The sequence below is a fragment of the Scardinius erythrophthalmus genome, assembly GCF_964197995.2.
Source record: "Scardinius erythrophthalmus genome assembly, chromosome: 6".
In the NCBI taxonomy this organism is placed as follows: Eukaryota; Metazoa; Chordata; class Actinopteri; order Cypriniformes; family Leuciscidae; genus Scardinius; species Scardinius erythrophthalmus.
This window is the reverse complement of record NC_138226.1, coordinates 3,463,646-3,479,215: the sequence shown is the minus strand read 5'-3', so window position 1 is coordinate 3,479,215 and position 15,570 is coordinate 3,463,646. Positions and strand designations below refer to the sequence as shown.

The 15,570-nt window shown below is 38.3% G+C and overlaps 1 protein-coding gene across 1 annotated transcript in view; it reads right to left on the bottom strand.

The window, feature by feature from the left end:
• The window catches only part of tanc1b (tetratricopeptide repeat, ankyrin repeat and coiled-coil containing 1b), a 188,425-nt gene that overhangs the window by 69,761 nt on the left and 103,094 nt on the right, over window positions 1–15,570 (bottom strand). Inside the window, exon 8 of the mRNA XM_081367934.1 lies at window positions 93–212. Coding sequence (XP_081224060.1) covers window positions 93–212 — 120 coding nt within the window. The remainder of the gene's footprint in view (window positions 1–92; window positions 213–15,570) is intronic.

Sequence of the window (15,570 nt, the reverse complement as noted above, 5' to 3'; positions counted from 1 at the left end):
TGATTTTGGGGTGAAAACATTCATAAGGTTCATGACATTGTTAAAGAAGTAAAGAGAAAAACCAAGCACACATGATGGGATTGTGACTGTACCTTTGTCGTGTGTAGCTCTGCCCCCGGTGTTGTGCCAGGGCAGGCGGATGGACGTGCGCAGGGGGGTGTTTCGCTGTTCATCAAGATAGCTCAGATCCTCCAGCTTAGTGGAGCTTGTTGCTGAAAAACAGAGAATTGCAAAAATCAAAAGGTTTTCACTCCATCCAACATTAAGCACATTTAGATGCAGACCAATACACTGATAATAACTTCCAAAAATCAGCTTATTGAATTAACCCGTTGTCCCGTTTTACCTGCGATCCGATATCCCGGCAAATGCAAGACTTTATTAATAAATCAGGTTATTCCACCATAGTGACATCAAAACCTAACCATTCGTGTATCTGTCTCTGAGTATTTCATGTGTCATGGCAGTCGTGATGGAGACTCATATTCACCTCTCCTGCAGTTACAGATGCAATATTCTGACTGTACCACTTCTGCATGAGATGAGAACACATTTCGATCATTTCTCGAGTCGGAGTTTGCGATACATGTCCTCCTCCCTTACTGTGAAACACTCGCTCTGTCTGCATGCACTTAAATCCGCAGTAAGGACACTTTCCTGTCACGTATCCCTCATGAGCACTTTAATAAGCCGACGGAAGACGGGTTAATGTGTTTTCAAGCCGGCGAAATCAGGGAGATCTGGCTGTGTTGATCGGTTTATGCTTAAGTTATTTATGACCTTACTCTGATAAAGGAAAACGGGTTAATGCATTTACATGACCACGTGCATTGTCGGCTTATTAAGCATAATCAGGTTAAGAACATGCACGCTCATTGGAGGAAAAGAATTAGACAAACTGACAAGTTAAAGGTCGCTGGGTTAAAGGTCGCTGACCGCAGCATTGGCAATGACCTGTCTGACATAAACGAGGAACTGTGTAGAGAGAAAGATGACATCATCCTGAATGCAAATCACGAGCAGCGACTATAATAAACACTGTAAAGAATGAATGGGCAAACAGAACCAGGTCACTGAGCAAACACACACACACACACACACACACACAGACAGACTAAACAATCAGAGTCATAACCCGTTTAAAAGAATTGTTCTGAAAAAGAAAGACAACTCAATGCAAAAGTTAAATTGTGCAATATTTCACGTTCTTCAAACGTGTTATTTCAGTGTACGGCCTCTAATGTGCATCCATGCATCCCCGTCTGAAACTAAAGCACCAGCAACCTGTTTGCTCTGAGACTACTTTCCACCGAAGCTCTCGGTACTCACAGACTGAGGTGCATGCGGACTCGTTCTTCAGGCACAGACAGACGCAGCCCTGCAAACCTCTGTTTCTCTCTCTCTCTCTCTCTCCTCAGGATACCTCCATGTTCACACACACCGCATTCAACTGGTGAACGGCTTCACTGCATCCCTCAACGCATCCACAAAGCATCAGAGAAAAATCCCTGCCGCAGCTCTCCGCTCCGCAATCCAAATGAAAACCGGAGAGGGATGAAACAGAGGAGGTCTCTCTCTCTCTCTCTCCTCTCCTACAGAGCGGCTGATTACAGTTTGAAGCGGGCAGCCGGGGGAGAAATAATCTATGATCCTCCCGAAGAAAGAGAAAGAAAGCTAATAAAACAGGCGAAGAACTGAATGAAGAGAGGAGGGAGCCGTCATTGAGGAGACGGGTGACGAAGGGAGGTGTGGAGACAGTGAGAATCAGCTGCGCCCCTTTCAGCTTTAAACAGCATCGCTCATAAAAAAATTATTCTGTGGTCAATAGTACAAAAAAAAAATTTTAAATGAAAATTTTTACCTGCATAAACACGTTCAGGCAAGATTTCAAGCTTGTAGAAATTAGAGTGTAAATATCAACATTATAAAATTAAGCAAAACCCACTCTACTTTCTGATACTGGTGTTCCCATCATGTACTTATTAATAAGGTTGCATTTTCACTGTTTTCCAGCTGTATTTACACTGTTTATCATTGCTTTTGTTCTTAGGTTTAGTAACTTAAGGTTTTGTGACATCTGGAGCTTACAAATGTCCATTGAATATTACTGTTATTGTGTACTGTGTACCAAACGTCGAGGTCTCTGTATTCAGGTGGTACCACATTACTGTTATTATGTGTTTTCTACATAATATCTACTCTGTATTGTTTACTTAGATGTTTTAATTTACTTGAAACAGAGTATTGCAAAGTAAACTTCAACTAAGTAGAAATTACTCAACAAACTTTAACTGGCCAAGTTAAAGTTACTTATTTTCTTCGCTAATTTTAATTAAAGGTGCACTGTGTAATTTTTCTAGAGTGTTCTATCATGTTGCTAAGGTGTTGCTAGGGTGTTAGAGAATAGGTTGGTAGAGAATCATTAGGCAGTCACTAAGATGTAAGATGTACCGGGGTGTTCTGGCTGGTCATGAATATTAATTATCTCACATTGCTAGGTAATGCCATGTCACCTAATTGAAATTCACGAGTCAGGGGTTTACAACGTATGGGTTCATAAACTGATCCTATGCAGATGTGCATGAGGTGTGCAGCCTTGCATGTTCTTCACTGATTTGGCATTGAGATGCTATATTAAAGGGATAGTTTAGCCAAAAATGATATTAAACCCATGATTTACTCACCCTCAAGCCGTTCGAGATGCATATGTCAATCATTTTTCAGACGAACACATTTTCAGTTATTTTAGAAAATGTCTTAGATCTTTCAGTGGTTATAATGTGAAGTTATGGGGGTCCACCTCCTTCAAGTCCCAAAAATGTGCATGCATCCTTCACAAAAGTAATCCATCCGGCTCCAGGGGGATAAACGAAGGCCTTCTGAGGCTAATCCGTGCGGTTTTGTCGTAAAAATATACATATTTAAAACTTTATAAATGAAAATAACTGGCTGATGGATTACTTTTGTGAAGGATGCATGCACATTTTTGGGACTTGAAGGAGGTGGACCCCATAGCTTCACATTATAACCACTGAAAGATCTAAGACATTTTCTAAAAAAACTGAAAATGTGTTCGTCTGAAAAATTATTGACATATGTATCTCGAACGGCTTGAGGGTGAGTAAATCATGGGTTTAATATCATTTTTGGCCGAACTATCCCTTTAAGGCCTACATCTGAGCATATTCTCCCATTAACATTTTAATATTAATATGTATAAAAATACATTAAATCTATCTAGATTATTTGATAAAAGAAATGTGTATTCAGGTTATACATTTCATCAAGATAGATGGATGGGTGTATAGAAGGATTTTTAAATCTTGAAACAAGTTTTGTCAAGGTAACATTAACCTTTAGTAAGTAAAAACTTTTCTTTTATATAGTTTATGAAAATCACAGTTACATGCATTTCTTTGACTTTCAATTCAATGTTAATGTACTTCCCTACATTCAAATTCAAAGTTTAGACCCTTAAATTCAAATTCAAGGTGAGCACAACCCTTATGGAAAAAGCAGCTTTACCTGTTTGAAATAATATCAGGTGCTAAAATTATAGCAAAGTATAGCAGAACTGTGCTTTTACCATGAGCCAAGAGAGTTACAGGAGACTAGTACTCTACATATTTTAATATCTGCTGACAGGGACGTGGGCGGAAAAAAGTTCCTCTGCTACAGCATTTCATTTACACAGAACCAAAGACTAATTCTTAAACTTACTTAAAACTTCACCACTATTCTTTCACTCCCGCACAAGCCCTGCTGTTGCCTTTAGAAATGTAAATCTAGTTTACACTGTGACTCCACTGGTCAAGGCACCTCCGTATATCTGATGCACAACAGGAGAATGCGTATGGATAACCCATCTGTGTTTTAAAACCTGAACGTTTTTGCATCTGCATGTGTGTGTGTGTGTGTCTGTGTGCTTGGGCTCCAATAAAAATGGCTGATAAACAGTGAATCATTCCACAGTGGCAGAGCTAAACCTCGCTGAGAGAGAAATCTAATCAGACCAGCTTTAGTAGAAGACTGGCCCGTGACCAGCTCCACAGATTACACCCTATTCCCCTGCAGACAGACCAGTAATCTGCTGTTGCCTTGTTTACTGAAAGGAGCCCATTGATAAATATGCATATCCCAGATGATGTCATCACTTGAATAATCATCAGGTCAAACAAGTGGTCCCATTGAGCCGGGTGCTGTTCATGCATCTCGGAGTGATGTTTATTAACACGCTTGATTCATGTTCATAAGTCGAGTCTGTTGAGACACAGGGTCAGACCGCACCATCGGGGATGAAGCTAATCGATCTTGAAGAAACAACAACACTAAGTCAGACCCTCAGGACTCTGTGTTGTTACAGCATTAATGAGTGATGTTAACAAACAAACAACACACGGGGTAAAGGTTTGGCTGGTTAGTATTGGCTTTAGCTCAGTAACTACAACAATATTTACTGTGTATTCTGACTATTTGCAAGCAATATATAAATCACAAATTCATTTACACTTATGCATTAGGTATATTAGGTATACTTTCATTATTATATATATCTAATCAGCCAATCACATGGCATCAACTCAATGCATTTAGGCATGTAGACATGATCAAGACGATCTGCTAAAGTTTAAACTGAGCATCAGAATGGGGAAGAAATGTGATGTACAGTAAGTGACTTTGAACGTGTCATGGTTGTTGCTGCCAGACGGGCTGGTCTGAGTATCTACTGGGATTTTCACTCATAACCATCTCTAGGGTTTACAGAGAATGATCTGAAAAAGAGAAAATATCTATTGAGCGGCAGTTCTGTGTGAGAAAATGCCTTGTTGATGCCGGAGGTCAGAGGAGAATGACCAGACTGGGTAAAGCTGACAGAAAGGCAACAGTAACTCAAGCACTTGTTAGAACAAGAGAAGAGCATCTCTGAACGAACAACACGTCAAACCTTGAAGCAGAGTGACTACAGCAGCAGAAGAACTGGAAACTGAGGCTTCAATTCACACAGGCTCACCAAACCTGGACAATAGAAGACTGGAAAAACGTTGCCTGGTCTGACGAGTGTCGATTTCTGCTGCGACATTCAGATGGTCGGGTCAGAATTTGCCATAAACAGCATGAAAGCATGGATCCATCCTGACTTATATCAGAAGTTCAGGCTGCTGCTGGTGTAGGGGTGTGTTATGTATTTTCTTGGCACACTTTGAGTATTGTTGCTGATCATGTCCATCTCTTTATGACCACAGTGGACTCTTCTTCTGATGGCTACTTCCAGTAGGATAACACGGCATGTCCCAAAGCTTGAATCATCTCAAACTGGTTTCTTGAACATGACAGTGAGTTCACTAAACTCAAACGGCCTCCACAGTCACCAGATCTCAGTCCAGAGGAAGAGGAGATTCACATCATGGATGTTCAGCTGACAAATCTGCAGCAACTGTGTGATGCGATCATGTCAATATGGACCAAAATCTCTGAGGAATGTTTCCAGTGCCTTGTTGAATCCATGCCAAAGAATTAATGCAGTTCTGAAGGCAAAAGGGGGTCCAACCCGGTGTATATATATATATGGATAAAATAACCAGAATAGGCCTGTACCGCATCAGAAATAGAAACTGTCAACGTGCAACAAGTCGCAAATAGGAGCAATCTACTTCTGATGCACAAAAATTAAAAAATCTTCTACAAATTATAGCCAAATGTGATCTTTAAACAGTGAAGATGATGACGGTCATGCAACTAAACATCTTTACGAGCAAAAAAACAGAGAGAGATGGGAAAGCATGTGGTGACACTAAATATGACAAGATTATCAACCTTTCGCTTAAAACAAACCATGAAATTAGATACATGGAGTTCTTCATAAAAACCACCATGACAGGTTATGAAGTATGTTTTTCAGAGGAGATGGGGAGGCAACAAATAGTAATATTATAAAATAATAAGTGCCACATTCATGCTGCCAACAAAAATATCAATACGGTTGAATCTCTTTAAAACACGCCAGGGGCAGAATTCAAAAGAAAAAACATATTTTGTGTTAAAAAAAAAAAACACAAAGTCTATTTTAGAACCATTTGGCTTTTTATTTTTGCCATAAAACGGCAAAATTATTGTTTGATTGAAATAATGTTTCTCGGATAGATCGATAGATCTATAGATAGATCGATAGATAGCTAGATAGCTAGATAGATAGATAGATAGATAGATAGATAGATAGATAGATAGATCGATAGATGTTGAAAAAAGGCTGAATAAATAAGAGATAAATAATTTATGTTTTCTGGTGAATCTAAAACTGAAAAAGCAGCGGTTCAGTCGAGCTGAACAGAAGCGGCCACAGCTGAAGACACCAGTGATTCCAGATGCACTGTCACCAGAGTGAGCGCTCTGTTCTGGATCCACCAGCTGTCAGGAAAAAGACAAGCCACAAACAATGTAAATGTGCACGGCACGTGTCATTTCCTGGGACAGCAGCCACAGCCACAGAGTGAGACATTTACCCACAAACCCAACCCAACCTCTGAGTCCACAAAACACAACACAAGTGATCCGTGCAGAAGACCAGCCACCTGTACATGTGACGCACTGAGAGCTCACTCTGAGGCTTGAGAAGCGTTCTGGCCTGAATAGAGAACAGGGTTTAAAAAAAGTTTCTTAATTTGAGTTCAATTTGAGCTGAGCTGTGTCGAGCTGTTCTGCAATTCAAATTTTAATTTAAGCCTGTAGAGTTTTAATGACAGTCAATTTAGTTTATAATAATGCATTTCATAGTGAAGAAGAATAAAGGGGAAAACCTGAATGTGAATGATGGCAAATGTTGAACACTAAGAAGGATAGTGACCAAACAACACAGAACAGGAGTGTCAGCAAACCTCAATACTCACCCTGAAAACCACGTTTACACAAAAACTGACAGAAAACTTCACAGAGCTAACATCAATTAAAAGAGCTACAGTGGTTAAAAAATTAAAAACTAAAATGTGAAAAAGATGGTGTTATGATCATAAAACCTGTACAGTTGAAGCACCAAGATGAACTTAATCTTCCTCCCTGATTAGCTTAATCACCTGACTTGAATATCATGTACAGGGGTCGGACAATGAAACTGAAACACTGGCCGATAAAGTGTTATATATGCGCTGTCTATCCAATATTCACTGATTTTACATTCCATCAGTAAGAGAAGAGTGTGAAGGTTGAATCAGCAGAGCAATAGCACAGCTGTGCATGACATATTGCAATCAACACAACATAATGGGAGACATAGAGTTCAGAAGAGGACAAATTGTTGGTGCACATCTCACTGGCTCACCTGTGACCAGTCTTTGTTGTGTATCAAAAGCTTTGGTTTCCAGTGTAAATGTTGACATACCACCACCAAAGACGAACCACATCCAAGAAGAGTAACTGTCGAAGCAAGAGGAAGCAGTCTGAAAGGGATGTCCAGGTACCAACCCGAATGACCGTTTGCAAAGACCCGCCTCCTTTAGTTACTGTTGCTATGTCCGACAAGCCACGCCTCTCTCATGCCACACCATGTTCTCACGCAGTGAACAATACATCACGGAGCAGAGAGGACACTGACAACACACTGACAGACAGGACAGACCAGGTTACTTATGATATGAAACTTTCAACTTTCAAATTTGGTAATTTTTTTAAGAAATTTAAACAGCTAATACCGTTTTGTGGCTCTTTAATGTGTCGTGACAGATCGCTCAGTTAAAGCTGCTCGTGAACCGATCATCTCTTCCCTCTAGTTCATTTATAGCATCAAATAAACATTAAAAAAAGAACATCAGAAGGAATGTTGTTTTAACCGCGGACGTCAGTACACTCCGTTTTTCAAGTTCAAATCCTCTAACGTTAATCTACTAACTCTCCTGACTGCTTTGTCGGACAAAAATGGCGGATTCGGAGGATGGCGGATTATGATTGGTCAGATCGCCTGTCAATCAAACTCCCTGCGAAGGGTCAATTGTATCCCAAAAACAACAAAAAAAAAAACCTTAAACCACAGCTGCCCAACTCACTGCAGAATTAAATGTGCACCTTGGCTCTCCTGTTTCCACCAAAAGTCTTCGTCCGGAGCTCCATGGGCTGCTATAGCCAAACTTTTGGTCACTCGTGCCAATGCGAAATGTTGGTTTCATTGGTGCCAACAGTGCGAATCTTGGGCTGTGGACAATGTGAAACATGTATTGTCTCGAATGTGTCTTTCTCATACGTCTGTGTGAGTTACGGTGTGGAGAAGCACAGAGGTGTAACAGATATTGGCGGATCCCAGAGTGAAGCACAACGGTGGATCAGTGATGGTTTGGGCTGCAATATCATGGCATTGATACTGTGGCACTGCCAAGGACTACCGAACAGTTCCGGAGGGCCAAGTGCACCGAACGGCTTAAACATTGTACCCTGAAGGAGGTGCCTTGTTTTAGCTTGATAATGCACCAATACGCACAGCAAGACTTGTAACAGAATGGATGATGAACATGAAACCATTACCACCCCAACTCAGAAACATCGATTCATTCTCCCATTTCAAATTGCAACTCAAAACACATCTGTTTAAAACTGCCCATCTCACTTGATGTCAATTGCTCTGCCTCTTTCTGTTGTTGTTGGTCTATTCTTTATTTTTTGCTGCTTTTAAATGTCTTATGTATCCCTGTACGGTGTCCTTGAGTGCAGAGAAAGGCGCCTTTAAATAAAATGTATTATTATTATTATTATGAAAGTGAAGTTGAACATCTCCCATGGCCTGCACAGCTACCAGATCTAAAATATTTTTAGGCCACTTTTGAGGATAAAGTCAGAAAACGGTTCCTCCACCAGCATCACATAGTGACCCGGACACTGTTCTGGAAGAGGAATGGCTTAAAATCCCTCAAGCCACCGTGAAGGACTAGTATCTGTCATTCCCTAGATGAATTGATGCTGTATTGGCCGCAAAAGGAGGCCCTACATCATACTAATAAATTATTGAGCTCTAAAACCAGGTGTTTCAGTTTTATTGTCCAACCCCTGTATGTACGCATGTATATATATGTATATATATAATGAATCATTTTCATTTTATATTATTATAAATATATACATAGATAAAAAGTTATGTTGTGAAGTTGTATGGCAATTTGTTTTGAGAGTGCTGAAAAAATAAGTCTAATCAGTAGATTTGATTGTCAATTATGTTGGATTAATGAACTCCTCTGCTGCGACTGTGTTGAACGTCTTTTAATTGTGATTCAGCAAATTCTCCTTCCTGTCCTTTCAATTATAACTCATATTCAACATCCTGTGCGATGTGACCAATTCAATTCAATCCAATTCAAATCCCCACTGATGAATTGAACAGGGGCCAGTTCTTAAAATTGTGAATAGTGGCCGGCCCCATGTGTGCAGAACCATCTGGACGGATGGATTAAAGATGCTCTAAAGTTTCTGGACTGATGCCTCCGCACAGCAGATGAAATCTTAAGCATGCGCTTCTGCCGAGTCTCCGAAGACCACAGAGCAAATAAGAAGAACGGCAGAATTTCATCTCTCGCCGAAACACCATCTGCCTCGGTCTCTTCATCTTCTGAGAAAGAGAGTGTAAAAGCGAAAGAGAGGGAATGACGTAGGCATAGATGCTTCCTAACTGCTGCCTCATATCAGTACAAGTCCTGTGAGGAGCGACAGAGGGTTTGATATGTAAAAACACTTGCAAACCCTCCACTTCTGCACTGATTCAACCAAACAGCCCTGATATATTATTACACAGCACTTACTTTTCACCACTCAAAGTTCGGCCTTTAAGAAGTACTTCACCAAAACACAAAAGGAGACATTTTAGATGCTTTCTGGAGCTTGACAGACATATTTCCTATCATCTTAAATCAGAGGTTTAAAATACATTTTTAAACCACTTTTAATATTCAGTTTGGCTGCACTGACACTATCAGATGAGAACAAAACTCAAACTGAATTGTGGACACTGAATAATGGCACCATCTTTATTTACTACTGTGAAGTTGCTTTGAGACAATCTGTGTTGTATCCACCTTATTTCTGACGATCTTACTGCGTTTTGAATTATGAGTGGCACTTCCGGTTTGGGGAACTTCCATTCAAAAAGACTGAAACGAATCATTTCAAATCATAAGATTTATAAAGCTGATCCGTCAGTTTGACTGGATGAGCTGTCAGTTTTCCTTCATGATTTATTTAAGAATAACATGAGAATAACGTAACACTTAATATTTTAACGTGACATGTTATAACAAGAATATCTATGGCAAGAGCTCATTTCAATCGCTGCTTTCTTTTCCTCATGATTATTTAAGGTTTTCCTTTTGCATTTCGCTGTAATAGTATGAAAAAGGTCAACATATACTGCACATTTGTGGTCTGTTCTCCCATTTAATTTATGATATATGCTATTAATAATTCACTGGAATGCACAAAGAATCTCTCTTTTTATCTCCCCAAATCCTCACGTCTCTTTCCAGGTTTGTTTTTACAGGTAAATACAATTTATTATCTGAAAAAATGACTGAAATCACTTTGAAATATCACGCAATGCTGAAATAAATAAATATATATATATATATATATATATATATATATATATATATATATATATATATATATATATATATATATATATATATATATATATATATATATATTTTTTTTTTTTTTTTTAAGGCAACGTATGTTACATAATACAGATTACCACAGTGATATTTAACCGTCCGATTTTGCTTTGGAAAGATTCACACTTTTGGGTTATTCATGGTCTGTTGAAAGTACCTTGTTGATGCTTTTACACTTTTAAATGTCCTTTTAATGTTCAATGGCTAAAGGGTGAGTAGAATAATGTAATGTCATTATACACAGTTTAAAAAAATAAAAATATATTATTACTGTACGTCCTTACAGCTAGTCTTTCACTGATTGCTTACAGCTTAACGGAAGTTACACCCATAATTCACGCAAAGTATCATAGGAATAATGTGGATAAAGCGCAGTAGAAATAAATGTGACTTGACTTGACCATCATCTGTCATGCGTGATCAGCGTGAAAATTCTTCAAATCTTCCTTCAGCACTATTTTTTTAATTTAAGATCATACATGCCATCCCGTCTGCCGCTTCTCGTCTGTATTTCAGACGGTGAGCACACTTGGCGTGCAGAAGGTGAGGAGAGATGTTCTGCAGACGTGTCCTGCTGTGCGATAATACAATTATAGATTTATGTCCGTTATTTTTGGAGGCTCACGGTCATTAAGAGGGCGATCGAATAGACCTACCAGCAAGAACAGCACAGACCTGGCTTTGGTCTGATTGGTCTGATAATTGTTTGTGGGGATCCGCATGGCAACATGTCCAGCTGCCGTGTGCTCGTGCCGTAAACGACACTTTGTTTTCCATTTTCCACATTTTAAATAGCAAATCAGCTTAATTAACTTGAGCTCTTTGCTTTCTTGATTCTAATTAAACTCACATAGTGCCGACAGTTGGTGTGTGTATTCACTGTTTAAGCTTGTTAGTGCTGTTTGCAAAGACAAGAATCATAATCAATATTACTATTTTTTTTAAACGCCTGATGTTAGATATTAAACGTGGACGTGTCCCACAAACAACCATAAAATACACTACCATGAAAAAGTTTGGAGAATGCTGTTCTTTTGCACCTTCTATTGATCAAAGAATCCTGAAAAAATATATCATGGTTCCCACAAAAATATAAAGCAGCACAACTGTTCGCAAATCGGCATATTAGAATGATTTCTGAAGGATCATGTGACACTGAAGACTGGAGCACTGATGCTGAAAATTCAGCTTTGAATCACAGGGATAAATTAATTTAAAAAAAATATATATATTTTACCATATATTCACACAGAAAACAGTTATTTTAGATTATAATTACAATATTACTGTTTTTATTGTATTTTTGACCATATAAATGCAGGCTTGGTGAGCAAGAAAGTCTTTTCACAAATTAAAATTAAAATCTTACTGACCCCAAACTGTATATCCTGACATTTTTCAGCTTTTGACCTGAATATTGATGTATTATAACCATAACAACCAAACAACAGATCTCCAATTAAACATTAATTCATTCCAATAGACAGTTTTGGAATGAATTTCAGAATTGAATCCAACTCTAATATTGTTTCATCTATTGAAGTTTAAATTATAGACTCTAAAACTTGTTTCTTCTATTGAAGTTTAAATTACAGACACTAAAACTCATTCTTAAGCCATAAACAAACTCCACACCCGCACACAAAAGAAAGACTGAAATGTTTAGTCAATACACTGAAAGTGCACAAACCTGCTGAACATTTAACATGCATTATTGCATTACTGTAATGGTACTCAAGGGGGAGATGCAAACCAGATGTGCTATTATTAAGGCAACTAGCAATAAACTGTTAGTGTTGACAGGTAATAAATGTTGACAGCTTAATTAACTTGCTAGATACTCTTCAAATGTTTGCAGAAATGACAGCAGAAGCAGAATTAACGCTAGTGTCCACTACACTGTGGCAATGCTGAGAATCCATCTCTTATATTACTTGATGCATTAGTGTTTTGCATTATGAAATATTTCCGAATGCATCAACGCAAGAAATCAAGTGTTGCGTTAAGCATGCGTTGTCACACTTGTGAGTCATGTGACAAGGAATAAATCGTGAGACTGATCTAATTACACTGTCTTTACGAAGATAATGGCGAAATAAAACATCACATTTAAATCATATTCACAAAGTTGCTCATTTTTATACCACATTACAAATATATTGGGAATATCATCTTCTTCTATTGGCAATATCAATATATCGCCTAGCTCTACATTACAGAGAGTTTTGCACACTCTCAAAAATCAAGTTCTTTGTTGTGTGGCTCTTACGTTCTCGCCTGTAAGATGAAAATTCATATGTGAAAAAAAAATAAAAAAATCAGCCGAAGCAGCAGAGCCATCGTGGATTGACATGAGCGAGATTTGTGACTCATTCTAATATGCGAGCAGTTAAAATGGGGTCTTTGTTTTCTGCGAGAGCGATAGAGAGAGAGAGAGAGAGAGAGAGAGAGAGAGAGAGAGAGAGAGAGAGAGAGAGAGAGAGAGAGAGAGAGAGAGAGAGAGAGAGAGAGAGAGAGAGAGAGAGAGAGAGAGAGAGAGAGAGAGAGAGAGAGAGAGAGAGAGAGAGAGAGAGAGAGAGAGAGGGAGTGTGTGTGTGTGTTCAGTGTGGTCTTAATGAGCTGTCCAGTAAATGGATCGGTTGCCTGGACACAAATGAAGTTCGGTCTCAGAAATTAAACGGAATGATTATTCAGTGAGGTTGAGAATCCCAGACAGACATGACTAAAGCAGCATCTCCACTGACAGCACCATTTACTCCAGAACACTTAAAGGGACAGATCACACACACACACACACACACACACACACAAAACTATTGTCATCATTTATTCACCATAATGCCGTTCCAAACTTTATGCTGTCAAGATCCATAAAGGACAAAAATATACTGTACAGACCAATAATTAAAATATAGTGCGAATGCAATGCACTTCCTGTTTGAACAGCCAGTAAAAGCTTAGCTCTAATGCCACAGCACATTATGACATCGTCACTGACGGCTTGGATTTGAATGGCGTATATTCTATCAATGTCAATCTGAGAACTTTTGTAGACTTTTAATCTTTTTTTCATTCTTTTTTTTTTTTTCATTTTTGACCAATGAACGTCCATGAACTTTCTAGACATCTGTGATGACTGGGTACAGAAATTTCGATTCCGACAAATCCATTAATGAATCACTGATTCATTTGTTTGATTCGGCCGATTTGTGAACTGGTTCAATCAACTGAAAAGAACTCAGAAGAACAGTTGTTCATAGATTTAGTTTATCACTCAGTTTATGGCCAGCAATATTATTATGTTTAAGGACATTATGAAATTAAGATAATGTCTGTATACTATGTTGTGATTGTCCTGTACAATAAATACAATCGTTGCTGAGTCTACAGTCTGAACACTTTACCTCAGGGCGTACATTAACTGAATTAATTGAGAATCTCACCTGAAAATCCGATAACATCAGCAATTTTTAACCATGCAGCTGATTTTTGAAACTAAACTTCTGAAACTAAATGTATCTTGCAGCACAGGGTGAAGTTAGTATATACATTAATGATCGATATGACGATATGATATGAGACAAATATAATGTAAATTTAATATAAAACTATGTAAATGGTGCTCTGTGGCACGGCAGGATTTTGAACAGGGTCCTGAGAGAGGGCCGCGAGAGTACTCTATGCTGCTCCTGTAGCCTACCCCTGAAAAAATTAACTGAAAACAACTGAAAAACTGTTAACTGAAACATTAACCTAAACACAACTGAGAAAGCCTGAACACAAACAAAATGCCCCCAAAAAGAAAAAAATCTCCATATTTTCAGTGCTGATGGGGTGGTGACACGTTCATGTAACATGTGAGGGTGGCGCTGCCAATAAAGCACCTAAAAGCTGTCACAAAGAACCAGCAAAAGTAATGATTATGAATATGTCAAATATAGCAAGGAGACATTTTAATTGTTTACTAATAAACAAGTGTTTTCTGTGTCAGTGTCGGCTGCAAAGATGAAGTTGACGATGCTGACTCGCGATCTTCGCAGTTGTGAACGCGCCAGAGAGAAATGCACATTTCGTACGGATTACATAAGCAGAGAACAGTCTTGTTTTCTTTCGTTTTGAATTGTTCTGTTTAAAAGTAGACATTTCAAGCTTTATGTATGTCTCAGGTCTGTGAGGCAAGTAGGCTACCGTATACGCTGAGTTTCAGTTCATTTATGAGACGAGCTCCAGTTCACGCACCGGCGCCTCCGTGTCGTGATTATCTAATTTCTACTATATTTATTCTTATTTATTAAATCCAGACAATTGGTTGATGAAATATTGATTAAAATTAAGATACAATTAATACAAAATTAAATTAAATTTAAAGACAGGCTTTGTGCTTTCTGTTTGAGGTCTCTGTGAAAGTTTTAAAGCAGTCTTTTAGTGCCGCTTTCAGAGCGCTCACGTCCGTAATGGCAAACTGTCCCGTCCGTAACATTGTTTTTTGTGTGAAATAAATTTCTAAATAAATGCAACTTGTAGTCCAGTGCGACTTATATATGTTTTTTTAATCTTCATGACGCATTTTTTGACTGATGCGACTTATACTCCGGAGCGACTTATAGTCCAGAAAATACGGTATGTGTGTGTGTGTGTGTGTGCATATATATATATATATATATATATATATATATATATATATATATATATATATATATATATATATATATATATATATATATATGGTATCTAGAAAAAAAAACTCTCATGAAAGATGGTTTTCGAATGTCTGCATTCTGCTGATAGAACGTAAAAATACTCTGTCAATGTTTAATCTACACGGAATCAATGCTGAGTACCTTTGGAAATGATCTAATGATTTATTCACTGGCTGAATCATTCCGAGTGGTTCTTGACTCACTCAAAATGTTATATTGCATTTAAGGCTTAA